This window comes from Manis pentadactyla, chromosome 3 (assembly GCF_030020395.1).
Source record: "Manis pentadactyla isolate mManPen7 chromosome 3, mManPen7.hap1, whole genome shotgun sequence".
In the NCBI taxonomy this organism is placed as follows: domain Eukaryota; kingdom Metazoa; phylum Chordata; class Mammalia; order Pholidota; family Manidae; genus Manis; species Manis pentadactyla.
Window position 1 is genome coordinate 214959366 of NC_080021.1, and position 27325 is coordinate 214986690.

Here is a 27325-nt window from a genome sequence, read left to right on the forward strand (position 1 = left end):
TAACTGTGTGACTTCAGACAAGTCGCAAGTTCCCACCCTTCTCTGGGCCTTGGTTTTATTTCACAGAACACATTTGTACAAAGAACAGTTGTGATCTGAGGTCCACTGAGGTGCCTTCCATACTGACTGGGTCGCCCTCCGTGATGAGCACCAGCATGTGAAGCAGGGAGAAGAGCCAATAAGGGCTTCATAACTTACACTTAAAACTTTATTAGGGCAGAAAGGACTGGCTTGAGGGCTCAAGCCTATAGCAACTTCCGAAGGTCAGGGTTAGACAGGGAAAGAGCCCTGGGGCCCGGGCTAGGACTCAAGGCCAGCACACTGTCCAACTCTGCCCGTTGAGTCCCAGCAAGTCTGGGGAGGCCTAAGGGCCTCAAGACCCTAAGACCCCACCTGGGAATGGGCAAGGAGGAGCCCAGGTCAGGCCTCCTTCATCTCCACGACAGGAACACAGACACCATGGGGAGATGCCCCTGAGTCCCCCAAGACCAAGACGGAGGGCTCTTCCCTGAAGACCTTCCTGCGTATCATCTACCTCCACCATGGGAATGGCTGAAACCAGGACAAAGACACAACTGCAGAGCGCAAAGGGACCCAGCACAGCAGGGCTGAGGGGACGATGTCAGGGCCTGAGTTCATCCTTCCACTTCTGCAGGCTCTCATCCATGGCCCGGAGTGTGCATTCATCCTGCACCAACATAGATTGGTCCTATCTCTCCCCACGCCCCCAGCTCAGGGAGGCCTTCCCTGGCCCCACCCTGCCCTTTACCTTCACAAAACAGAAGCGGATATAGTGGTCAAAGTGCTTCTGATGAGGCACGCTGTAGAAGATGGAGACCGGGATGGCCGCCAAGCCCTGGGGAGGAAGGGGCCCACACTTCAACACAACCCCAGCATCTGGCAAGTATGGACCCAGGGGTGGGGCAGTGCATGGGGGTGGGGGGGGGAGCAGAGAGGTTCCCATGATGCAGTGGGGGAAGGAAAACTGGCTTTAGGCAGTACCTCCCAGTGTTGTGCCAAGGGCAGAGGAAAAGAATCCCAGAGCATCATTCCACGTCCCTCCTTGTGTACGGAGGGGAGATGCAGGCCGAGAGAGGGGCCAGTCATGTGGCAGACAGGGCAGGGCCAGAGAAGCAGTGAACAGAATCATAGCTCTGAGCTGGGTGAACCCGAGTTAATGAGCCAGTTCTTCACTGTACAAATGGGAAGACCAAGGCCCTGAGAGGACAGGAATTCCTGCCAGCCCACACGGCATCTTTGTGCAAATCTACAACAGGCTCCCCATGCCTTGAAGAGGATAATACAACCTTGTGCCAGAGGTCACAGTAGAGGCTGATCTGGATTCTGACCCATCAGTCCCTTGGCCAGGCACCCTTGAGCAGTGCAAAACCTTACTCTGAGTCCTGGCAGAGCCTCTGCCCACCTTGTTCTTGATCATCCACGTGACGAAGCAGCTGTCATAGGGCTCATCCACAGCACCAGGCAAGTCAGGCATCTTGCTCTCTGGGGACAGAGACCATGCTGAGCCCCGGGTGGCCTCCAGCCCCGTTCACCCTGTCCAGCCTGGCCATTCCCACTCACTGAAGTCCGAGATGTCTGTGATGAGGAAGTAGCTGCCCTGGGGGATCACGGGCCTCAGGCCCACAGACTGCAGGCTGCGGATCACGCAGTCACGGTTGCGCTGCATGGCCTGTGGGAGCTGCACGAAGTAGCTGCTAGGCTGGCCGAAGTGCAGCTGCTCCCGCTCCAAGCTCTCGGCTACTGCAGCCTGGGGAGCGCGGCGGGCGAAGGGGTCAGGCGTTACCTGCACTTGTTTGTTGACCCTCCCCTCTCCCCACAAGGTGGCTTCCTCTGTCTCACCTGGGCTTGCGTGGGACAGTGAAAGACAGAGTTCTGGTGCACGGTGCGCAGGTGCTGCATGATACGGTCTGGACCCAGGACCCAGCCCACCTGGACCAGGAACACAGGTAGGGGGTGAGGCCTGGCCAAACTCTTTCTTGATTCCAAGGCCAGCCTGGCTTGCCAAAGTTCATGCTGTGTGTGTGTGCAGGGGTCACTCCCACCCTCCTCAACTCTCAACTCACCTTCCAGCCGGTGGCACTAAAGGTCTTGCCAGCGCTGCCAACGGTCAGGGTGCGTTCCCACATGCCTGGGAGGCTGGCTGCCCAAGGCCAAAGAGAGCGGCTGCTGAGACGGGGGCGAGCGGGCACGTAGGCTCGCAACACTGTGGATTCTGCCGTGTGCTAAGCTATCTACAGATCGACCCCAGGAGGCAGGGCCAGTGTGCCCCGTTCTCACAGAGGCCAAGTCACTGCCTCAGGTCACACAACCTGTGTGGCTCCAGACCTCTGGCCCTCATCACCAGGGCTGTGCTGACTCCTGGATTGGGCTCAAGGCCCCATCACCAACATTCTGGGGGAGGGGGCCCCCGGCTGGCCTGGCTCACCTATGCTGATGTGCTGGTCCCCATCATAGACCAGCCACTGGTAGACCTCATCGGAGATGCACACCACGTCATGCTGCCGGCACAGGCTGGCCACCAGCTCCAGTTCCGCCCTGGAGAACACCTGTGGGGGCCGCCCCAAACAGGAAGGCCTGCTCAGAGAGATGAGAGGATGCCGCCCGGCCAGGTGCCAAGGGCTTTTCTCCCCCGTTCTATCGAATCCCTGCCACACTGACCCTCTGAGGTCGGTGGTGAGGTGGTAGAAATTATACATATATTGGTCCCTGTCTCCGGGTCCTGGCACAGAACCCCCCAAACCCTTGTAAGTTTCTAAGTGATAGTGAGCTAGAAGCATCTTTCATTTTAATGAGACTACTCTGGGTGGGCTCCTGGAAGGCTCCAGGACGGGAGCTGGTCACCAGAGACCAAGCCATGATCAGCAGCAGCTTAGGATCTGCAGCCCCGCCCTCCCACTCTTCCTACAGGAAAGCTCCCAGGCTGGTGGGCATATGCACATGCCAGGAGGGTGACACACCCCAACTCCACAAGGACAGAGGCTCTGAGCTTGGGTCCTTGCCCTGTGTATCTCTTTATCTGGGTGTTCATCTATATCCTTTATCAAATCCTTTCATAAACTGGTAAACCTAAGTCTGTTTGACCCAATTCTGTAAGATGCTCTAACAAATTAATAGAACCAGAGAGGGTTACCAGAACCTCAGGTTGACAGCTGACTAGTCAGAGGCACAAGTGACAACCTGGACTTGCAACTGGCATCTGAAGTGGCGGACAGCCTGTGAGACTGTGCCCTTTACTTGTGGGGTCTGATGCTATTTCTGGGTAGACAGGGTCAGAATCTAATTCAACTGACTTAAATTATAGGATATGTAACTGGTGTTGCACAGTTGTTTCGTGTGGGGAACCCTCTACCCCAACACATATCTGGTGTTAGAAGTGCTTTGAATGTGGTGATAGTGTGAGTAAAGGAACACAGGAGGAAGACTGGGTTTTCCTTTACATCGGTTCTGTTGCGCTCCCATTTTAGATAAGCAAACACCCCAAGTGGGGAAGTCCCAATCCCAGGGTCATGGGGAGCAGTGGAGGCACCTAGCCCAGTCTGTCACCCCAGCCCAGACTGGGGATTCCCGTGCCTGACTCTAGGACCTCGGCACCTTGGTCCTCAGAGCTCAGCACAGGCAGCCCTCCCACTCACAGATGGAGATACTGAGGCCCGAGACAGCAGGCGGCGACCAAGTGTGGAGGTGAACCCAGTCTGGAGGGCTCCTGGAGGGGGGTCTCTCAGGTACCTTCCCAAGGGGGTTGTTGGGTGTGTTGAGGATGAAGGCTTTGGTGCGAGATGTGAACTTGCTGGCCAGCTCCGTGGGGTCCAGCTGCCAGTTGCTGCTGGAATCCAGTTCCCCGTCCTGGGTGGGGCTCTGCAAGAATTGGTGGGGGGATGTGGCCGTACTTACTTACCCAACATCCAGCTCTAGGGATGTGGCCTCTCCCTGCCATCTCATCTGTCTGCACCCTAAGTCCTCTGGGGCTTGGGACAACCCTCTTCCATCCTCCTTCACTGCTTTCCTTCTTTCCCACTTCCCAGGGTCCAACACAACACACTCCTTGGACCCCTCTGCCCACCCATGCGCCACCCAGCATCCTCACCGGCTTCAGGGACACAAACACAGGGCGACCCCCTGCCATCAGGGTCATGGGCTCATAACAGTCAAAAAAGGGCTCGATGATGATGACCTGGTACAGGGGTCAGATTAGCTGGGGTCAGTACTGCTCGGCCCCCTCACCCCCACCCAGCCCAAGCCTTGCCCCTCACCTCATCCCCTTCATCCACTAGGGCCTGGAAGGCTGTGAACAGCGCCCCGTAGGCACCCACGGTCACCAGCACATTCTTAAGTGGGTCTATCTCTTGTCCCAGCAGCTTTCCAAAGAAATTTGCCAGGATCTTTGTCAGAGGTGGGTAGCCCTGCCAGGACAGCAAGGGTCAGGTGCCTGGCTTAGCCCAGGCCCACCCTCCTACACAGATGCATCCAGGCAATTCTAGTACCTTCCAGCAGCAGGTCTAGGGCAAAAGTCAGCTCCTGCAGGATGAGGTCTTTCATTTCATCTGCCAGCACTTGCCATCAAGGCTATTTTGTGCCAGACCCAGCACCCAGGGCTGGGATTTGGTGGAGAACCAGACAAGAATGCGTGTCTTCATGGACCACAGTCCAATGCAGTGCCTCAAGTAGCAGCAACTCCACATTTTAAATACCTTTCTTACGTTTAAGCAGCACATTCATACCATCTGATCCTCCCAGCAGCTTGCAAGAGAGGTATTATTTGATCCCCACCATTTGACAGGTGGAAAAGTAGAGACTCAGCAGAAAGGAAATGACTTGCCCAAGGTCATGCACAGTTGAGGTACAAGAACAGGACTTATGTTCCAGCTTTGGAAGCACCCCACTTTGAGAGGAAGGTTGGATCTGTATGCTTATTTGCTGAGGACATTTAAAAAACACTCAAGGCTAAGCCAAGTCACTGAAACCTAAGGTCTGGAACTTAAATAACAGATTTGACCACATAAAAATAAAAAATTTCTGTACAGCAAAATATACCGTAAGCAAAGTTAAAAGCCAAAGAGAAAAACATTCCAACATAAAAAAAAGAGTTTAAATGATGATTTAATAAAAAAATAAAAAAGAGGTTAAGATATTTAATATATAAAGGGCTCTTATAAAGCAACAAGACAAAGATATGCACCCAAGTAACAAAATGAGGTAGGTTATGAACAAAAAAGTGCCAATGTCAATGCACATATGAAAATAATAATAATTGAAGAAAAGCAAATAAAAGCAACATTGTAATACTGCTATATAAGAATATAATATCAGTATTAACCAGTATTTTAAAAAATTGATAGTGCTCAGTTTGTAAGAGTGTGAGACAAATGGGTCCTTTCTTGCCAGCTCTGGACCAGTCTGTTGGTGGGAATGTGAGTAGACTTTTCTTACTGGAGAGCAATTTAACAATATCCATCATATGTTTAAATGTTTACACCCTTTGGTTCTCTAGTTTTACTGGTAGGGTTTTATCTGAGAGAAACAACTCATATGTGTACAAAGATGTACACACAGACATAGTCACGATGGCTTATTCATTGCTTATAATAGTGAGATGTCCAAACCAGTGCCTCAGGGCTGGTTAAATAAATCATGGCAAATCTAGGTAATGGAATACTATGCAGCCATTAAAAAAACCCAAGGCTACTGTGACATGGAAAGATGTCTATGACATGCTGTTTAGTGAAATAAGTAAGTTACAGAACATTATTTGTAGTATGAGTCCATTTGTCTTTAAAAAAACCCACGAATCTCACATGTAGGTGTATGTTGTATGTGTGTGTATAAACATTTTTAAAAGGTGGAAGTTTAAAAGTCTAAACACTCTCAGCAAAGTAGAAAACCGTTGGCAGTGGTTCTCTCTGGGTGGGAGACTTGGAGGGAACTTCCCTCCAAGGAATTCTGATGCATATCAAAGTTTAAGAACCACTGTTCTACTCTAAGAGCTGGCAAATATTTACTATGTGACCCTTTATAGAAAGAATTTGGATTTAGAGTCAATCAATCACTAGCTTCTGTTTCAGGCCTCAGTTAGTGTCACTTCCTCCAGGAAGCCTTTCTGGATCTTCCCAGATTTTATTCCCTTCGTCCTGCTCCCCAACCCCCTCCATCACAGCGTATCATCATGCCTTTGTTTGAGGTTTTTGTCTGCCCTTCGACAGGCCATGAGCTGTCCCAGGGCCTGGAACGGAGGAAAACCTGGTGAACACTCAACTAGGGCCAGCCCAAATCCCCGGGCTCTGCTCCAGGAACCCCGCCCCATGTGGGCCTGCCCCTTCTTCCCCCAGGGCTCCCTTAGAGGCCTGTGTCTGGGGGTCCCACAAGGGCTGGAAACTCACAAATGCCTTGGTGTACTGGTTGAGCATGAAGTCCCTGCTGACAGCATGCTGAAAGGCTTCCACAGCGAAGTCTGGGGGCGGGAAGTCGGGGAAGCCTTGGCCCAAGTTCACGACATCATACTCACTGGACAGTTTGATGAACTTCACCCTGGGCAACAAATGGCATGTCGGCACCAACCCACGCCTCCACGCTGACCTGGACACCCACCTGCATCCAAGGCAGGGGGCACTGGGCTCATGTGAGAAAAACTGGACGACTAGCTGAGCCCTGGCTTGAAGAGCTGGGTGAGGTCTTGACTGGTGTCATGCTTTGAGATTAAATGGGCCGGACCCTGTGCCAACTGCACATCTCAGCCAGAGGCTTTCACACTCACAAACTTTTTGACATGACTCATAATAAGAACTCATCTTTCCATCACAAAGCCGGTAGAGCATAAACATGGAATCAACATTTTCTTTCTGGCGTGACCCGCTGCTCTACTATTTCCTAGCTCAGGCCATTCTATTTTTCAGAAATGCTGGCTGAGACCCCCCCAAAGTGGGTTTCATGACCCACTAGTGCGCTTGTCAACGCCACACTTGGCAGCGCACTGCCCACATAACCCTCCCCCCGTGTGCGAGGCAGGTCCTACTCCTGAGTCACAAAGGGATGGAGACGGTGGGGCCTCCGGTTAGAACACAGCCCCCAGGCTTTGGCTCCGCATCTGTCTGAAGCAAAGTTATGCTCTTGACCATTGCCCTGGACAGAAGAGGGGCCCCGTCAGCCCTGCCATCTGCCACCCCGGCCCTCAACAACCTTTCCTCCGGCCCTGACTGGTGGCCATCTCTTCAGGACAACTGAGAGGGAGGCTGAGAGGCTGCATGAGGAGAGGGGTACGTGGTTCCAGGTTGGGGGTCAGGGGGCAGTTGGGCAGAGAAGTTAGGCCTGGCTGAGTTGAATTTGCATCACAATAACTATCATTATGTTAAAAAATCTGTGATTTTCTCCTCAGAGCTCCATAGTGCCTCTGAAGACACACAATTCCTGAGCTCAGAGAGACCAGTAACCTGCCCAAAGTCACAAAGCAGCTAATGGTAGAGTTGAGGTGTCCAATCAGGTGGTGGATGTTCCATGGTAACTGGAACAAGGGAGCCAAGCTCAAATGCCCTCGAGAGCCTCACTGGCCCTCAGGTCGGGCCTACAGGATCCTGCTCCTTAAGCCACCGCTCCAGGGTCAGCAGGAACCTGGGGCCTTCTTTCGCCCTGATGTTCACGGCCCTCATTCGTCCGGGCACTCCCTCCTGTCCTGGGCACCCTTCCAGGCCCGCTCTGCTCTGCCCTGCCCTTGCAGGAGATTTAGCCTCTCCTGGCCTCAGTCTTCTCGTTGGTACAACGGGCATGTTGGATTTCCCATGAGTCAGGAAAGAGTCTTTGGCATCATCCAACCTGCCTCCTTGTCATCTCCCCTGCTGAGTTGGACTTTACCTTCTCTGCAAAACAGCCCACAAGGCTGCCTAGCCTCCCTTCCCTAGAGGACAGAGGGTACCAGCATGAGGGTCAGGACCTGGAGGCCCAACCTAGAGGGCAGCCAGACTCTAGGGGGCTTGTGGGCCTGGCTTCCCTGTTAAGCACCACGAGCATTGAGGAAGATGGAGGTGGACAATCTTCGCAAGACACAAAGTGCTGAACATAAGGAGAGTCTGAGAAGGAAAAACAGCCCCTTGTTTTGTACAAACAACAGCTAACAATTTTTTTTAAAGTACAGGGGTGTCTGTATGCCTTTGACCAAAGGTGCAGGAAGAACAGGAAGGTCCTTAAATCCCTCTCACACATCTTATGAGGCGGTGTGAGTGACAATGGGTTCATACTACTACTTTCATATTTAGAGCAAGTCAATAAAGAAACAACATTAACCTCAGCAAATGTCTGGTGAGGAGCTGCCTCTATCTTACTAGCTTATTTTTATCTGTACAAAGTGTGAAATAAAATACTCCCTGGAAAGCCCTTAGCCCGGAGCCTGAGTGGCGGCCATTGCTACCATGCAGTGTTTCACCGTGTCTTCCCGAGGCCCTGCAAGGTGGGTTTAATTATCTCCATTTTGCAGCTGGGGAGCCAAGGCTCACACCAGGTGTGTCACCAGCCCCGGTGCCACAGCCAAGCAGGATGAAGCTGAGATTCAAACTCAAACCTGCTGCTTCGGATCTTACTTCTCTGGGGCTGTGGCTGCAAGTCTCGCAGTCTGAATCTTGCAGCTGTTCTGGGTGCCACTGAGTTACTCCAAACGCAGGGACCACCAGCCCTGTCCCGACCCCATGCCCAAGGGGGCACCCACACGCGTCTCAGTCCCCGGCTCACCACGGGTTGTACTCGATCCTGTCCAGCCTTCGAGCCTGCAGCTGTTTGGCCATGGCGAGCTGGAGAGAGAACAAGTGGAAAGGTCAACGTTTTGGAGGTGCAGCAGTCTGCACCTGGCTTGGGAGGCAGCTATTTTCTAACCACAATCCCACCCCATCCATTCCCAGGAGGAGGTGGAGATCAGCGCCCCCAGATAGCAGGGTGAGTCCCAGCCTGTGCCCCCAACCTGTTCCTGCACCTGGCTCCTCCCCATTCCACCAGCCTCCCTTCCCACTTGCCAGCCCAGGCACAAGTCCTGAGATACAGACCAGCTTCAGCCAGGTTGGTTTGGCGCTGGGGGCTGAGGAGGAGCGGGAGAAAGGGGCAGGGGAAGGTCACAGCAACAATCGCAGCGGCAGCTTCCTTCTACAGAGGTCTGGCTAAGCTCTTCTGATTACTTCTCAGAACTATGTGGCTGGGCCCACTTTACTGACGAGGAAATCACATTTTAGAAGAATACTTATCCATATGGTATACTGTATCAATAAAAAGGCTACCAGACAGTATGTATAGTATGATTGTGTTTTGTAAAAAATATACCCTAACACACATTTGTATAAACATACATTTTTTTCCTATGGCCATATATAAATAAAAAAATAGTTTGGAAGGAAATATATCAAAATGTTAACAAAGGTTCTCTGAGTGGTGGAATTACAGGAGATTTAATTCACGTACGTGCTTCTCTGTTTTCAAGTTCTGTGTACAGAGATCATACCACACTTCATTGATCTGGGCATGTGCCTTTTTCGCATTGTACTTTCCCTGAATTTGCGTGTGTCTTACAATCTATAGCATGAGTTTATTTGGCATTTTCCCCCCTTACTTTTATTGCCCATAAAAGATAAATACATCTTACAATTGACGGCACCATGGATTTGATGATACAAGGAATTATTTTTGAAGTGGGGATGCAGCATATTAAAAAAAAATAATAAAGTAAAAATGAGTTGGGGTTGGGAGGAGGGCAGAAGTTGGAGGGAAGTGTGAAGAGGATTGTGGAGAGGGAATGAGAAGAGGGGTACAGGGGCACAGAGAGAGAACAAAGGAGTTGAATGAGTTTAGGAAAGAGATAAAAATAATGGGGGACCCCAGAAACTTGGGGTGCTCAAAGGAATCACCTTCAAGTAAGTCACATAGTACTTGGATAAATGAGGAAACAGTGACTATTCTTGGGCTTATGCACAATGCATTCAACCAGCCAACATTTACTGAGCACCTACTGTGTACCTAACACTGGGCTGGGCACGAAGGATGATAGGCAGGCAGCAGCACCAAGCAGACCATTCAGAAGCAGAGCTACAAGTTCTAGGTAAGAGGCGAGGGCAAGGGAGGGGTCCGCTTCCAGGCTGCAGTCAGGGAAGGCTTCCTAAAAGAGGAGGCTCATGCACAGCTTTGATGCCAGGACACAGATCCTAGGCACCCTGGGTCATGCAGGAGGCAGTGCTAATGGGGTTAGAGCACTTACAGTCTGGTGCAAGGACCGGATGAGTGAAGCTTCAGCCTTCTTTCCCAGGAGGGGCCCCACCAGGTGCAAAGAGATGGCTGCTGCATTCCTGAACATGCCTCCCAGAGCCTTGGGGCACTGTAGATTTCTCCTCCAGGGGCAGAGAAGAAGGGAAGAGAACGCCCTGGCCAGAGAATGGCTCCAAGCCCAGGATTTGGGTCCCACACACACAGCTCTAATAACAACAACAACAATAAGGGCTAATATTTATTGAGAGGTCACTATGTGCCAGGCACGGCAACAGATACTTCATTGCATGATTACCCCTCAATCCTCCAAACCACCCTGTGACCCCCTCCCCACCCTCTAATGAAAAAAAATGATCCAGGTGAAGGTCATGGATGGCCCCTAGCATCACCGGAAGGCTCAACTCCACAGCATGCTCTGACTAGGGAAACGCACATACTGCCTGCAAATTATTCTTCTGCTAAAATCAAATCTAAATCAGATCATGCCTCTGGGTTACTAAAATACAAGGGACAGAAGAATATGTTAAATGACACCACAGAGATGCAATCAACAAATTCAGTCTGATGGAACAAATGACTCTGTTTCTTCAACAAAAAAAGTACAAGGGGGAAAAATGTCCAAGGCCCTAAAAAGCTAAAGGTACCAAGAAAGTGTAGTACTGACATAAGGAGAGACATAAATCAATGGAATAGAATTGAGAGTCCAAAAATAAACTCTCACTTTAATGGTCAATTGCTATCTGACAAAGGTGTCAAGAGGAAAGGACAGTTTTTTTCAACAAATGGTGCAGGGACAATTCAATTTCCACATACAAAAAAAAAAAGAATTTGGACCCCTACCTCACACCACACATAAAAATTAACTCAAAGTAGATCATAAATCTAAATATAAGAGCTAAAACTATAAAACTCCTAGAAGAAAAAAAGGAGTAAAACTTTGTGTTCTTGAGTTAGAATACAGTTTCTTAGATAAAACACCAAAAGCATAAGCCAACAAAAGAAAAAAATAGATAAATTGGACTTCATCAAATTCAGAAATTTTTGTGCTTCAAAGGATACCATAAGAAAGTGAAAGACAAGCCACAGTATAGGAGAAAATATCTGCAAATCATAAATCTGAATTTCTCCAAAGAAAATATATAAATGGCCAATAAGCTCATGAAAAGGTGCTTAACATCATTGGTCATTAGAGAAATGCCACATTAAGATACTGCTTCACACCCACCAGGATGGCTGTAACAAATGAGAAAGTTACAAGTGTTTCAAGGATATATGAAATTTAGCAACTAGAAACTTAATTAAATGGCAAAATGAATTCCCTTTAAGGAACAAAACTCAAAGAAGTTTCCTATTACCACTTTCTTTCAACACTGTATTGAAAGTCCTAGCCAGAGTGACAAGAAAAAGAAACCACGTGTATAAGACCCAAAAGAAATAATACCATCGCTATTTCCAAGGGATATGGTTGACTACACAAAATAATTTAAAGTAAATAAACAAATTAACTAAAGCTCAGCCAGATTACTGGATTTAAGATCAAAATGCAAAACTAAATTGCACGGCAAAAAAACAAAACAAAAAAACCCCCAAAACAGAAAAATGCTGTTTTCTTGCTTTGCCACAACGGCTAGAGGGTACATTCAACATCCAATAATTCTGGGTACCCAGAAGCAAAAACAAAAACAAGTAAGATAGGTAATTACAAGTGTTTTGAGGATGTTGAGAAATTGGAACCCTGTATATTGCTTCTGGGAATGTAACATGGTGCCGCTGCTGTGGAACACAATTAGGAGTTCCTCAAAATGTTAAATGCAGAGTTGTCATATGACCCGGTAGTTCTGCTCCTAGGTATATACCCAAGAGAAATTAAAGCATGTCTACACGGTAACTTGTACATGAGTGTTTATAGCCAAAAAGTGGAAACCACCTCAATGTCCATCAATTGATGGGCATCAGTTGACAAACAAAATGTGGTAAATCCATATGAGGGAAAATCATTCAGCAGTGAAAGGGAATGAAGTCCTGACATGCTATGACATGGATGAACCTTGCAAACATCGTGCTAAGTAAAAGACGCCAGTCACGGAAGACCACAAATTATTGGATTGTTTCTATGGCATAGGCAAACCCAGAGAGACAGAGCAGATCAGCAATCGCCTGGGGCAGGCGGGGGCTGGGTGGGAACCGGGCGTGATGCTAATGCTGTTGGCTACCTTCCTCACGAATTAGATTGTGGAGATGATCGCACAGTGTGAAGATACTAAGCACTGGTGAACAGTACACTTTAATGCTTGATTATACTTCAATATATTGAATTATATATTTCAATTAATTTGCTTTTTAAGCTGCCAAGGTTTAAACCTCTCTCCCCACCCCCCCCAAAAAGGCAGTGCCCTTGTGGAGGCCAAGGGAATGCGTTTCTCTGACTGCCAGGAGCCTGACTGAGGGGACAGCTGTGCTGGGAGATCGAAGGCGGAACTTCCACGGGCTGCTCCAGCCGGGGCCTGCAGGGCAGTGAGCAGGGGGACACGGAGCTCTCAAGGACAGTGTGCTGTCACCCACTGGCCTTGCTGGAACTTTCTGAGAAATGCTCTGCAGTCTGAGACTTTGCCTTCCAATCTTCCTTCCTTCCCCCTCTCCTCCAAGGGGGTCAGAACATAGCCCTGAAAAAGAAGTGAGTGTTTGGGGGCCAGGGGGGCTGTTCTAGACTGAAGGAGGCTAAAGAGACACACTATGTGCGACCCTTCACTGGCTTCTGGATTGGTGATGACAAGAGCAGCAAAGGTCACAAAAGATAACTGTGGGTCAACTGGACCGGCCGGAACAGGGCCTGTGTATCAGATGACAAGACTGAAGCAGGGGCCCCTTTCTTTGGTGTGATAACATGGGGTGGTTACATAGAGGGGTGGCATTCTGAGGAGGCACGTGTGGGAGTTCCCAGGGGTGAAGGGTCAGGATGTCTGCAACTTGCTTTCAAAAGACTCAGCAAAGAAGACATTTGTACACAAGGACAGGGCAGGGAAGAGAGACATTAACAAATCCAGCGAAACGTGACCTAGCAGTGAGTCTGGGTGGTGGGCATATGTACAGCCAACGTAAAATCCTTCCACCTTTACTGTATGTCTCACTTCTTCAAAATGAAAGGTTTTGAGACAAAGGAGGCACACATATCAAACCGATGCAACATCGGGCCTCTCCTGCGATTCAGACACCAGCGCTACATGGCGCTGCCCTCCCACACCGGGTTTCTGTTCTGGACAAGCACCCAGCAGAAACACGCACAGGGGCTTACTCCTCAACCTCTCAGGAAGGTGTTGAATGTTTGGTAACTGACTGAGCAGAGTTCCAGCAGGGGAAAGAACCCTCCTGACCGCCATGACCCGAAGATGTGGGGCTGAGAGCCAGAGATGGACAGAGACAGAGGCAGGAAGAGCATGTACACACTGGGTGCTGTGGTGGGAGGAATACCCCCACCCCTGCCCCGAGGAACCAGAGAGGAGGGGCTACTTGGTTTTGAGCTGGCCACCCCATATACTCAAAATGGGCGGCTAGACAGTGTCCCTGATAACTGTTCTCTGGCCTCTCTGGAACCCTGGGATGGGGTTCAGTGCAGCCCCGATGGATTTGTGCCCTGCTCAGTCTGGGCAGGGAGGGTTGGGCAGAGCATGGCATCCTTAGGCATGTGTCTCAAGGGCAGTCCTCAGGGAGTGGGCTGTGGGGCCCTGGCTGGACCACCCGAGTGAAGCGTCAGTCCAACCTGTAGATACCTAGACATCAGGTGTGTGGGCTCCCGTGTGGCCCCCCACGTTAGGGGCAAGTCTGATGGGTGAATGTGAACACTGGTATTGCATGACGGGAAGGAATCATTAATTTTTTTAGGTATGCTAGTGGTATTGGGGGATTTCTAATAGTCCTTATATTTTAGAGATATATCCTAAATATTTACATGATATCTGGGATTTGCTTCAAAATATCCAATCCAAATGATCCAGATGGAGGAAGTGGGAAGTGGATGGGGCTGGAAGTAAGATGGGCCGTGAACTGAGGCCTGGCGGGTTGGCATACTCTACTGGCTACTTCTGTATATATTTGAAGTGTTCCATCACCTCTGAGGTGAGGTGAAGTCAGAGCCACAACATGGAAGGAACCTGGGACCCCAGTGACGGAGGAACCACCCTTTACTTCTGGACTTAGTTGATGAGAGAGGGGTACGGGAGAGAGAGGGGAAGCTGGATCTCGTTTAAGCTACTGTTATTTTGTTTTTTCTTTCATTTGCAGCAAATTAGGACAAACCCTGTTGATGCCCTCAGCCAAAAACCACCAGGAGCACAGGTGTGATGGCAAGTGGCAAGGAGAGGAAATGCACGCGTGCCAGGGAACTGTGGAGCGTCTCAGTAAGAGGGTGTTAGAGCTCCTCAGAGGACTTGGACTTCGGTGGAATGACTGTGGGGAGAGCCCAAGGAAGCGGGACTTTGCCCAGGATTGGTGCGGTCAGAAGCAAGGATAATTTTATGGTTGGATATCACAGTAATATTATTTACAGGGAGGGCAGGCTAGAGTGAGGCCAGGAGAGGGGGTGCTTAGCTTGGTGTGGCTTTGACAACTGTCATGTTGCCTGTGTTGAGACACAATCACAGAGTGGCCTTGCTTTTTTCTCAGTGTATCGTGGTCACAGAGAGGCCCTGTCCCATACGGACGTCTGGTGAAATGATTCACGTTCAACAGAACGTAAGTCCTATCTGTGCGTGCCAGCACAGCTCCCAGATTCCAGAGGCTGTTTTTCTCTTTCTCAATCCTCATACCTAAGAATAAAATCCAGTCTTTACCATGCACTACAAGGTTCTACTGGATTAGCAGTGAGGCCATGTCTCCCAGTCATTTCCTGCCACCATTCCTTTTGCTTGCTGTCCCCAGCCACACTCACCCTGTCTGCTAATTGTGCCACTGTCTCCACTCTTTCTATAGCTACCTTTCTGCACGGGGCCAGAGTAACTATTTTAGGCTCTGCAGGACATACGGTCGCTGTCATAGCTTTTCAACTATACTGTTGGGGCTGGGAAGCAGCCTTAGACAACATGTCAATGGGTAAGTGTGGCTGAGTCCCGATAACTGTATTTACAAATGCTGGTAGCAGACCAGATTTGGACTGTGGGCGCCCCTGGAGTTTTGGACTCTCAGACTTGTCTACACCGAGCCTTCAGCACTTGGTCAGTCAGAGTTTAGGTTTTCTACCTGAGAGCTGGTCCCCCTGGGAGCTCCTGCTCTAAGTTGTGATTCTCTGTATTCACTTGTCTGTCTCTCCAACTGTGGAGGCAGCGGTTTGCCCTATGACCTCACTTCTCTAACGGATCTAAGAAGACATGTTGCTTTTTCAGTTTCTTCAGCTTTTTACTTGTTAGGACAGAGTGTTGATTTCCGAGATCCTCATATTCAGGACTGGAAACTCTAAGTCCAATATAACCTACCTAGTCACATAGCTTCAACACTACCAATATAATGTTCTACCTTCATTAAAAGGAGAAATGAAGGAAAGTAATTTATAACCCAATAATGTTTATCTCGGTATGTAAATGCTCAGGCTTGCCCATACTAGAAGATTCCATGAAGTCGATTGATGCTTGCACCTGCTTATAAGATGTAAGTTCAGCCTGACTGAGACAGCTCTCTGGCTACTCCTCCTAACCCCTGAATCCCCTCCCAGCCCAGCCTGTTCCCCCAAGGTCTTTCAGAGCACTGACAATTAGCATCTGTCCAAAGGTGGGACATATCTTCCTGTTCCTCCACTGTCAGCTTCTCCAAAACACCTTCTCTGGCCAGGCCCTGGCCCAGTGCTGAAACCACAGTGGGGACCGGGCCTGGCAGGACCCTGCTGCATGGGCTCACAGCCCTGAGAGACATCCCACAGGCACTGTCTCCTTCATTCGTTCAGCATGTATTTCCTGACAAGTGCAAAAACGTGTGTTACAGCGTGACGTGTGTCCTTCGAAAGGATATGTTGAGGCCCTAACGTCTAATGCCTGTGAATATGACCGTATTTGGAAATAGGACCTTTGTAGATGAAATCAATTTAAGATGAAGTCATGGTGTATTAGAGTGGACCTTAATCCGATATGACTGGTTCCCTATAAAAGAAGAGACACAGACATATGGGGAGAGCTCCATGTGCAGACAGAGGCAGAGACGAGTGACGGCCTGACGTGCCAAGGACTGCCATGGACCGTTGGCAACACCATAAGCTAAGAGAAAGGCATCGAACAGATTCTCCTCTACAGACTTCAGGGAAAGCATAGCCCTGCTGACATTGATTTTGGACTTGTGGTCTCCAAAACTGTCAGAGAAAAAAAATCTGTGTTGTTTAGAACCACCCAGTTGGGAGCCAATACAATGTGCATAGAGGGCGCTCTGGGCACCTGCCTCAGGGCTGGGCAGTTGGGGAGGGCTCCACCTTCAAGCCGATTCCCAAGGAGGGGAAAGTGTGTCAGGCAGAGAGAACAGGCAAAGGCCCAGGGGTGGAAGAGTGCTGGAAGATTCCAGGAGCTGAGAAGTCAGTCTGGCTAGAGTTCACTAATTTCTCAGAATCGAGACCCAGTTCCCAGGGGAGCGCTACAGGCTAAGAACCAGAACTCAGCGCAACAAACGGCAGTGTTACCTGTATCAGAGGAGGGACATTCCCTGGTGTGTCACATCAGGAGGAGTGCGTCAGCTTCCCTCAGCTAGGGGACGCGAGGCCCGTGGCCAGGTCTGAGCCCAGGGGTGGTCTTAGAGGCACCCTGTGCCAGCTGCATGTTCTAGGGAACAATTGCCCTGCACTCCCAGGATTGAGGGGCTTCTCGGGACATGGGATTTTCATTGATAGAACCGGGCCATCCTGGGCAAATGGGGATGGTTGGGCCCTTTAGACTGGCCAAATGCAGGGTTGCCTGCCCAACAGCCTGCTGACTCATCCAGATGGGCTTAATCTACAGGGACCCCCCTCCACTGCCTTCTGACAGCTTGATTCAAAATCGGATCCTCTCTCTGACAGCTTCACCCACATCACTCCACGCCTATCAATTCTGTCCTTTCTCCTAAAGGACTACACTCCTTTGCCCTAAATTATGCCCTTATCATCTCACCAGATTACAGTGGCAGGAATAATATTGATATCATCAGATCTAATCTGCGGACTGCTCTCTCTGTTTCAGGCACTATGCTAAAGGTGACACACAGGTCCCTGGGCCAACCCTTTCACCAGCCCTGGGAGGCTGCCCCACTAAAAGGCAAGGGCACCAGTTATAATGACAAAACAATGAACACTCATGAGTTCCTGGGGGCCTGCACCACCCAGTGCCCACCCTGCACAGGGCAGAAAGCCACATGGGGAGAGGGCCAGCTTGCGGCCCTCCCCACGCCTCTGCCAAGCTCAGCCCCTGCCTCCCTCTGGGCACTGCCAGCTCTCAGGAGAGACGGTGCGTGGTGCCTTGCCTGGCTCCACAGAAGGCAAGGAGAGCCTGCGGTGGATGAGGCTGCGCTTACCCAGGCTCCCGGCCTCAGGGCTGGGGCTTTCACTGCAGGGGCCTGCAGGGCAGGGGTGGTGTGCGTGTGAGTCTGTATTCACTGCACCCTTCTCGGGGCAGGCCTGTCTCTCTATGGCCCAACCCTGGGTGCCTCCCTGGGACCAGGTCCCCAAGAGTCCCCCACAGACAGGATTAGAACACAGGCTCTGGTGTCACTCAGACCTTGGCTGTGTGGCCTGAGACAAGCCTTTTCACTTCTCTGAATGTCAATTTCCCTCTAAAATAAATAAAAATAAAATAATCCATGGAAAGCACGTTCCTTAGTGCCTAGTAAAGGATCGATGTAGAGTGGGTACTTTATGAATATCACTGAATTAACATAAAATGGCATGTGGGGCTGCATGCGTGTGAATTCACTCATTTGCTGGCAGGGATGACTTCTCCATCAGGCCTCCTCAGAAGGCACAGCACCGAAGGGCCCACATTTTGAAGGGCTCGTGAAAATGGTTTGATTTTGATTTATTTTAAAATAAGAAAAAAAGAGAATGGATGTATAAAAACAATCCAGCCTGGGTGATACTCATGCTTTATACCACACAGCTGTAAAATACAATTTCTATTTTTTTAATGGAGAAAGGGGCCCATGAAGGTAAACTAATAGGGCCTGTGAAAGTTATAATGTGAACTTGAGTATGTGCACACATCTCTGTGTCTGCGAGCGTGTGGTGTAGCGGGGGACAGTTTCCAGGAACTTGAAGGGGAGCGAGGAGCCATTGGAGGTCTGAGGGGCAGGGGCAGGAAGGGCACAGGTGGCCAAGTGAGCTGTGTTCACTCAGCAACACTGCTGCCAGGTGTCAAGGCCATGCCCTGGGGGCTGAGATTTGTTGTCCCTGAAGCCACCAGCAGGGGGCGCACAGACACAGCCCTGTTCAGACTTGGGGCTAGCTGGCCCCAGGGCTCCACGTATGTGAGCACAGGGTAACATCTGTGTTTCAGGAGGGGACTGTGGCCTCACTTCATAGAGGAGGCCCACTGTGAGGTGGGTCCCACTGACTGGGCAGACCCAGGGACATCCACAAGGACCTCATTCATAGGAACCAGGGGGCTCTCACCAGGGACTCATTCGATTCATTATACAGAGCCACCTGGGTCCTCTGCTGGGCCTTTCCCAGGCCACACCCCTCCCTCATCTTCTAGGAAGTCTTCCCTGGTCAACTCCTCTGTAGCCTTGAGTTCTGTCCTCAGGGTAATGACTACGCCTCTTATTAATTGCACACTTTCTCTGTGCCAGGCAGCCTGCTGAGCACCTTACAGGTTCTATCACTTTAAATCCTATGAGAAAAGTTCCAAGCTTATACAAAGGATCCTTATAAATTAATAACAAAAGACCAACACCTGAAATAAGAAAAGAAAAAGTGGACAAAGACAAATTCACAAAAAAGCAAAATAGTCAATAAACTTGAAAAGATGCTGAACTTTACTGATAACTAATGAAAACTAAAAGGAAACACTACTGTCTGCCTCTCAGATAGGTAGAGAATAAGAAGACTGCGACTCACCAATTTGATACTACAAGGCACTAAGAGGTCATAATCAACGATTTGGAAAACACCAGGTTAGAGTGCTCATTGATGTAACTAACTTGTAGAGAGCAACTTAATTATAGTAACATACATTATTCATTGGCCCAACACTTCCTCTTTGAAATTTATCTCACAGCAACATCTACATATATACACAAAGAGGTATACCCCTGGATTATTAATGCAGCATTGTGTGAGAGAAAAAAACTGGAGACAATCTGATGTCCATCAACTGGGGGCTGGTTCAATATGTTATGACTTACCCACATGATGGAATATTGTGCAGCAGCTGAAGGAGTGAGATCACCCTTAGCATTCTGACATGGGAGGATATTCAGGGTCCATGAAAAATGCCAGGTTGTTACCAAAGCTTTCTACACAGCTACAGTAACCAATACAGTGTGGTACTGGCATAGGGACAGACATACAGACCAACTGAATAGAATAGGGAGCCCAGAAATAACCCCAAATATCTATGGCCAATTGATTTTTGACAAGGATGCCAAAATGATTCAGTGGAGGAAGACATAGTCTTTTCAACCAGTGGTGCTGGGGCAGCAGGATAGCCACATGCAAAAGAATGAAGTCGGACCTTTATCTCACTCCATCTACAAAAATTAACTCAAAATGATTCAGTGGACTTACCATATTCTTGATAATGTCCTTTGATGCACAAAAGTTTTTAATTTTTATGAAGTCCAAAGATTTACCTTAATACCTAGTAATTTCACTCATAGGTATCAACTGAAAAGAAATGGAACGTATGTCCACACAGAGACTTATACCCGAGTGTTAATAACAGCATTACTCATAGTTGTCAAAAGGCAGAAACAACCCACACATGCATCAAGGGAATGGGTAAATTGTGGTATATCCATACCATGGAATATTAGCCATAAAAAGGAACAGACACACTGATACACTCTACAACTCTATGAAAAGATTATACTGAGTGAAAGCCAGACACAAGAGGTCACATATTATATGATTCCTGTCATATTAGCACAGGCAAATCCGTGGAGTGGGAAAGCAGATTAGTAGTTACCAGGGAATGGGAGGTAGAAATGGGGAGTGATTATTTGATGTGTATGAGTGTTTTTCTGGGAGAATGAAAAACTTTTGAGACTACAGAAAGGTGGTGTCTGTCACTTTAATACACTAAATGCCACTGACATGTACACTTTAATTGCATGTTATGTGAATTTCACCTCAATTTTAATAATGTATTGCAATGAAAAAGGCTGGTAGAAGAGCAATATAACTCCATTTACCGTTTTTTGAATCATAGAGAGACAGGTACTATGTGGTGGTATGTACATACACAAACACATATATATGCATATACATGCAGCCTCACTTCCCACTATAGTGTGGGACTATAGTAATGGTTGTGTAAGCTGAAATCATACAAAGAGGATTTAGTAATTCATGGGAAAGATCATGATTGCTTACGTTTAAAACTGGCTGTCAAAACATTAAAAACTTATTATGGTTTGTTATAAATGTATAGGGAAATGAAAAAAATGGCAAAATTAATAATAATTTAATATTTATTAAATATTTATATTTATTAATAATTTAATTTAATTTAGAAACATTGAAAATTAAGGGTTTTTCTTTCTTTATAAGAATGTATCAAGGATGATCCAGCAATCCTACTTCTGGGTACATATCCAAAGGAAGAAAATCACTACCTTGAAAAGATACCCACGCTCCCCTGTTCATTACAGCATTACTAGTACTTGGACAGCCAAGACACAGAAACAGCCTATGTATCCATAGGTAGGTAAATGGAGAAAGAAAATGTGGTGTGTATATATACACAATGGAATGTTATTCAGCCTTGAAAAAGGAAAACCTGCCATTTACGACAACCTGAATGAATCTGGATGGTGTTACGCTGAGTGAAATTCACCAGAGAAAGACAAATACTGTATGCTGTCACATACACGTGGAATCTAAAAAAAAACTCAAACCCATAAAACAGAGAGTGGTATGGTGGTTGCCAGGGTCTGGAGGGCAGGGAAAATGGGGAGAAGTTGATAAAAGGGTATGAACTTTGTTATGAAATGAGTACATTCTGAGGATCTACTGTATAAGGTGGTGACTATATAGTGGATTATACTGTATTGCATAATTGAAATTTTCTAAGAGTATAGATCTTAACCATTCTCACTGAAAATAAAAGATTACTATGTTAGGTGATGTGATAATTAACTTCATTTTGGGAATCATTTCACAATGTATACATATTATTAAATCAACATTTACTTACTGTAAATATAGTACAATTTGTCTATTAAAAATGTGACAATAAATCCTCAATAAATCTGGGGAAAAAATTATCAAGAGTCGTTAGGACAGTGCTTGCCACCTTCTAGTCACATAACTTAGGATATGGAATGAAGTCTTTTCTATGCATTGATTAATTAGCATATTCCTTTCTAAGTTTAGATCACCTTTGAACATTTCATCCCTTGTGCTTTCAAAGTGGTGAAATATTTCTGGGGGTTCCTTCAATGTGATGTTTTTGTTGGCATCTCTTCCCCTGGGACATCTTCATCCTTTTCGCCAGAGCCACGTCAGTCATCCCTGTCAATCAATTTGCCTTCACTAAGTTCCTCTGGTTGCACATCTAGTCTTTCTGGGACAGCGAATAGCTGTGGTGTCAATGTTCCCACAGTCAACTATTTCTTTTATCACTTTTATTTATGTTTGATTCACATCTAATTTCCACTGTTTTTACTCTGCATTTCTTTGTTGCATGTTCATCTCTACTGGGCAATTCCCTCTTTCGATGAACCATTTTGAAAAATGTCACATTGATTTGTCACTGGGAGACGGGAGGCAACACAACTCCATGCTTTGCTGTGTGTGAACTGAATAGCATGCATGGACACCAGTCAATGACAGACTTTGACAGGAGTCACTGATCATTTTGCACAACTGTTATTTACATAGCCATCTGTGAACTCAGCTAGCAGCCAAGCTCATATGTTATGCAATTACTCATAGTTAATATATCGTGGCAACTGAAATTTGAACCGTGTTTTTGAGGGACTGGTGTTATTGAACTAAACTGTGGTACCTGAAACTGCACAGCACACTGCAAAGCAAGGAATGCTTGATTATGTACATGTTTGTACATTAGATGTTTCCAGGGACACCACTAAATTACTAACAGTGGTTTTCTCTGGAATTGGGTTGGGGTCTTATAAACTTCCATAAGTTTGATTAAAAAAAAAATCAAACTGTGAAGCTCTGGAGTCAGACCTCGGACTAAAGCAATTTACTAGCTGGGTGACTTCTGACAAATTACTAAACCTCTCAGAGAATCATTTCTGAAATGAGAATGATAGTACCTGCCTCACAGGGTTGTAGTGGCAAGTCAATGATAACACATGGAAGTCACTTAGCAGGGCGCCCAGCAGAGAGTCTGCTCCACAAATGCCATCATTATGGTTATCACTTTAAACTCGGTCAGAAAAGGGCTGCAATGCAGGTGGCTCAGATGCCGTGGCGCACTTGGTTGGCCACCCGTGCCTGGAGAGCCGTGCAGACTTGCACTAAATGACCTTTCGGACACCTTCGAGCGCAGCTTCCCAGGCCTCTCAGATCTCAGCTTCCTTGCTGCCAGGCCAGGGGCCAATGGTCAGTGTCCTCCCCAGCATACAAGCCTCATCAGCTCGGGCAGCTACTGGCCACCTTCCTGGCCAGGAGGCACCACGACTAGTGACCAGCAGGTTGATGACTCTTAGGGAAATGCCCCTGGCTAACACTCTGGTGGCTGGTGTCAGTTACACCTCTGGTTGGACCAGCCTTGCAAGCAGCCTGTGTTGATACAAGACAAAGTCCAAAGCCTCCTTAGCCTGGCCTTTGGAGCTGGCCTGAATCTAGACTCTGTAGTTGCCATGTTCTCTCCTCCCTGAACATACAAATCTTTTGCTTCTGAACAGATGTGGCCCACCTTTGCTCAAGCTGTGCCCCTGTCTCCCATGTCCTCCCATCCAATCCCCTTGGCAAGGTCTGGCCACAGCTTTGCCTTCATTTTGAAGCCTTTTGTGTCCATCCAGGACCCTCCTCTCAATTCAAGAGCGCCTACTCTGCACCTGACCCCTCTGCTAAATTCTCTATTCTCCACAACGGCCTACTAGGAAGGCATTATCATCCATATTTTGCTCAAGAAGAGAACAAACTCTGGTTTGCCTATTTCCAAAGTCCAAACTTTTCTCCCAAAAATCTCGCTTTGAGGAGGTGGGTGCTACCACCTCCATCAGCTATCCTGCCTGTGGGAGACCACCAGTCCTTGGGGACAGGAGCCATGCCTTGTCCAGCTTTCACCCCGTATGACAGTTTGCAAGGGCAGGCAAAGGGATATGGGCTTTGGAGGCTGGCCCAATATCACCTAAGTCAATTTTGTGCAGTAAGGATGTTTGTGAGTCAGCTCATTTTTAGGCAGATCTATCTGGTACCTAGAAGGGTTTAATATCCCTGGGCTCAAAATCCCCAGTTACTGAGAAAATACAAACCATGGTACTCCTGGAGAAGGAGCCTGGTGAGAGGGGAACCATGCCCAGGCAAGACCAGTCTGTTACATGAACCACAGTAGAGAAAACCTTGGACTTGGGCTTGGATAAAATGGTCCCGGCTGCATTCTGCACTAGCTATGGGACTGTGGTCAGGCCATACATAGCCTCTCTAGACTCAGCTTCATGGGAATAATGCTGCTGTAAAGCATCCACAAAAGGCATTTAGCACAGGTCCCGGTCCCCAGTAAACTGTCAATGACAAGACGCTAACATTTAAACCTTTAAGACTTTCCATCAAAATCAGTTAACCAAAGCAGGACAATAAATCCCTTGCAGGATAATGAAAGATTTTTCATTTAAAAACACAGAATCCCTGTAAGACAAGTGTTTCGAGAAAGCTTGTCAAGTCAGTGGTTCTGCCTCAAGGGACGTAACAACGGGTCTGGGAGATCTAACACATACACTGAGTTACACAGTTTCCCTTGGCTTTGGAATTAGAAAAGGAGAGCAAAATGACTTCTGGAGCCTAGACTGCAGGTTCCTGGGCCAGAGGGGTTGGTGCGTGGGAACCCTGAGAGAGACACACAGGAGGCAGCCCGCTCCTTAGTCATCATGGCCCAGGATCCAGATCCAAAATCAAAATCCCACTCCATGGAGAGTTTTATTACACATGAGGGAAAAATATATAAATGTACATATATTTAGTTGCTGGCAGGAGCATTAGAGTCACCTAAGTTCTACAGAGGGAGAAACTGAGGGTCAGAGAGGGAAAATAACTTACCCAAAGTCAGAGTTCCAGAAAAGCACATAAGAACCCCAACTGTAAATTCAAGGCGTGTACCACTGCCCAGAAATCAGGAAGTGGGATGAGCGTTTGGGAAATTGCTCAGGTTGCTGGCAGTGCCATCTAGGAGTGGGAAGCGGCAGTCTGTTGGGCAGGAGTGACAGTGATTCTTCTCTGGCTGCAGCTGGAGTGACTTGTGCTAGCAGCAAACAGAGGCGGGGGGGGGGGGGGGTGGTCACGCCCAGCTAGATGCCCCACCTGAGAACCCAGGCAACCACTAACTGCCTGGAAGAGAGAAAGGAGCTTCCTGAGCTGACACCTTTATTCACGTGGGCAGACTTTCTGTGTCAGCAAGTTGGCTGCCACTCTGGACATGAATGAAGAGGCGGGGCATCAGCGAAGGGCATCCTCATTGCTATTAACTCCCTGTGTTCCTTTGTCCCCCCCATCGGATTATAAATTCAGGGAATCCTAGTCTTCAGAGAAGCAGGCTAAATGTGGAGTGGAGGGTGGGAAACCACAGAGGTTGCCTTGAGGAAGAAGGAGTGATTCATGTAAAAGCCGAATTCAACATTTCTAACCTGCATGGGCACTGATCATAAGAGTTATGTTCAGGTCTGAGCGTGTCTCTGCTCGAGTCTCGGGCTTCATCATTTTTCCTTCCAGACATCCTATGCATCTTTCAGTCGCAGATGAGAAGTCACCTCCTCTGAGAAGCCCTCTCTGACTTCACCAGGCTAAGCTAGGTGTTCCCAAGGAGCGCCTGCCCACCACAGTGCCCATCGCAGATGCTAACTGTTGGCTTCTTTGTTGCTCCCACTAGACTCCAAGGACGAGAACTGCGTGTCTGTCCTATTTTCCAGTAGATCCTTAGCCTCTGGCAGCTCAACTAGCACACGGTAGGTCCCCCAGAGCATTAGTGTCCATGATCCCGGAGGCTAAGGGAGAGATGGAGGAGCCCAACCACCTCTCCGAAGTTGGGAGTGTGGCGTTGGGGAGACCCCCTTTGGGCAACTTTCTTAACTCTCTGTGCTTCACTGACTGATCTGTAAAATGGGGCTAGTCTGCATGTAAAGTACAAAGCAGGACAGAGGGAGCACCAGTGTCAGCTACTGTGGTCATGGTTGTTAGCTTTACAGATGGGGACACTTAGGCTCAGGGAAGGACATGACAGGTTCGCAGTCTCAAGGCTGGAAAGGGGGTAAGCCTTGGACTCCAGTCTAAGCTCTGGTCTCCAAGGTTTGCCTCTCTCCATTCTACACTTGGCAGTCAGTAAACAGCCAATAAACAGATACTGGATGCCTGTTACGTGCCAGACCCCAACCTGGGTGTGGTATGGTTGATAATGAAAAGCTGCTCAGTAGGGAGTGGGATGAGCAAGAATGTAGCTTTAGTGTAAAATCCTCCGGGGCTCAAATTCCAGATTCTCCACTTCCCGGCTAAGATATTACTGAAATCTCTAATCTCTGAGCCTATTTCCTCCTCTAATAACAGTGAAAAGTAAGACCTCCCAGCAGGAGAGCTGAAACCAGGCACTGGCTTAACATTTGACAGCTGGGAGCCTTATCATCCTGTTTAAAAAATAACCAACCTGTGCACATAGCAGTAATTGCCCACTGCGGGGGGAGTTGGGGCGGGGGGTGCAAAGGCTCGCAAATAGGACACACAGTTCTTGCCCTTGGAGTCTAGTGGGGGCAACAAACAAGCCAGCAGTTAGCATCTGCGATGAACGCTGTGGTGGGCAGGTGCTCCCCGATCCCTCCAAGATCACAGTTCTGTCCGTTGCCCATTGCCGTGGCCCCAGGATCATAGTTCTCCTGTCGAGGTCACCTCGGTTAACAACTTCTTGGGCGTCTTATCAGGCGGCTGGTGCGCACACCCGCAGACACCCACACCCCTACAACACGTTCTTTTACACAATCTGTAGCGCTGATCCACGCTGTTCTTGTTGGTATTTTTTCATCTAAGCTGCCTTGGAAGTCGTCCCATATTAGTGCATATTAAACTTTTTTTTCTTAGTGGTTGCATGGTATTCCATTGTACAAGTTATTCGCTAACGAAGTTGCCGTTAGTATTACCAGTCTGGGAACTGCTAGCGCTCAGGGTCTACGGACCTATACAGAGCTAGAGTCCGGGACGGGGTTACAGCCCCAACCCTACCCAGAATTCGCCCAGTTATCTTGGGCTCCATCTTCCCCCGCCCCCGGTATGATCTAGGGGATGGGGTGGGAGGGTGGGTGCAGAAGGACCAACCTGGCGGGTGTCAGGGTCCGAGGGTCCGAGAGGCAGCGAGAAGCTGACAGAATTTATTCCCGCGGCAGCTGTTGGCAGAGTTAATCTTTCAGCGCATCCAGGGCGCTACACGAGCAGCACTAAACGCAGCGAACACTCTGGCACAACCAAGCCACGCACCGGTTACCAGGCCCTCCGGCCTTGGTATCCGATCTCGAGGCAGTGATGCTGAACTCGCTACTCACCCCCTCCTCCGCAGCTTCAGAGCTCGACCCCAAGAGCGCCCCGAAGGTTACAGTCGTTCCGGTCCCTTTAAGAGGGCTGAGCCCGGGCGTCGCTACTTCCGCCCCAAAGCCACACTGCACCGCCGGGCAGAGTGGTGTAGGCGTGGAGAAAGTTCCCCTAAAAAGATGGCGACGCCCTGGCCGCCGCGCTCGCGCCCGGCGGTGACGTCAC

At 48.6% G+C, this 27325-nt stretch overlaps 1 protein-coding gene across 17 annotated transcripts; it reads right to left on the minus strand.

Annotated features, from left to right (window-relative positions):
- Positions 1-25: 25 nt before the first annotated feature.
- Positions 26-27264, minus strand: KYAT1 (kynurenine aminotransferase 1). Of its 17 annotated transcripts, none has more exons than XM_057499116.1 (15): positions 27115-27249; positions 26891-26958; positions 10238-10451; positions 8731-8789; positions 6396-6543; positions 4272-4421; positions 4106-4192; positions 3748-3876; positions 2447-2567; positions 2085-2161; positions 1861-1950; positions 1582-1768; positions 1424-1503; positions 770-856; positions 26-688 (listed from the first exon to the last, which is right to left on the minus strand). In XM_057499116.1, the coding sequence occupies exons 3-15, from the start codon at positions 10331-10333 to the stop codon at positions 623-625; spliced, it is 1377 nt and encodes a 458-aa protein (XP_057355099.1). In that variant the 5' UTR covers positions 10334-10451; positions 26891-26958; positions 27115-27249; the 3' UTR covers positions 26-622. The 17 variants fall into 17 exon arrangements, with proteins under 17 accessions (XP_057355099.1, XP_036769557.2, XP_057355096.1 ...); XM_036913662.2 differs by adding an exon at positions 12804-12908 and having other exon boundaries at positions 26891-27218; XM_057499113.1 differs by adding an exon at positions 24635-24760 and having other exon boundaries at positions 10238-12908; positions 26891-27218.
- Between the last annotated feature and the right edge of the window lie 61 nt (positions 27265-27325).

Bases quoted from the DNA above. Each gene is read 5' to 3' on its own strand.
- KYAT1 (XM_057499116.1), bottom strand. From the start codon at position 10,333: ATGTTCAGGAATGCAGCAGCCATCTCTTTGCACCTGGTGGGGCCCCTC. The intron at 1,769-1,860 runs GTGAGACAGAGG...CGCGCTCCCCAG, and splicing joins ACTGTCCCACGCAAGCCCAG to GCTGCAGTAGCCGAGAGCTT. The intron at 1,504-1,581 runs GTGAGTGGGAAT...CTCTGTCCCCAG, and splicing joins CACAGACATCTCGGACTTCA to AGAGCAAGATGCCTGACTTG.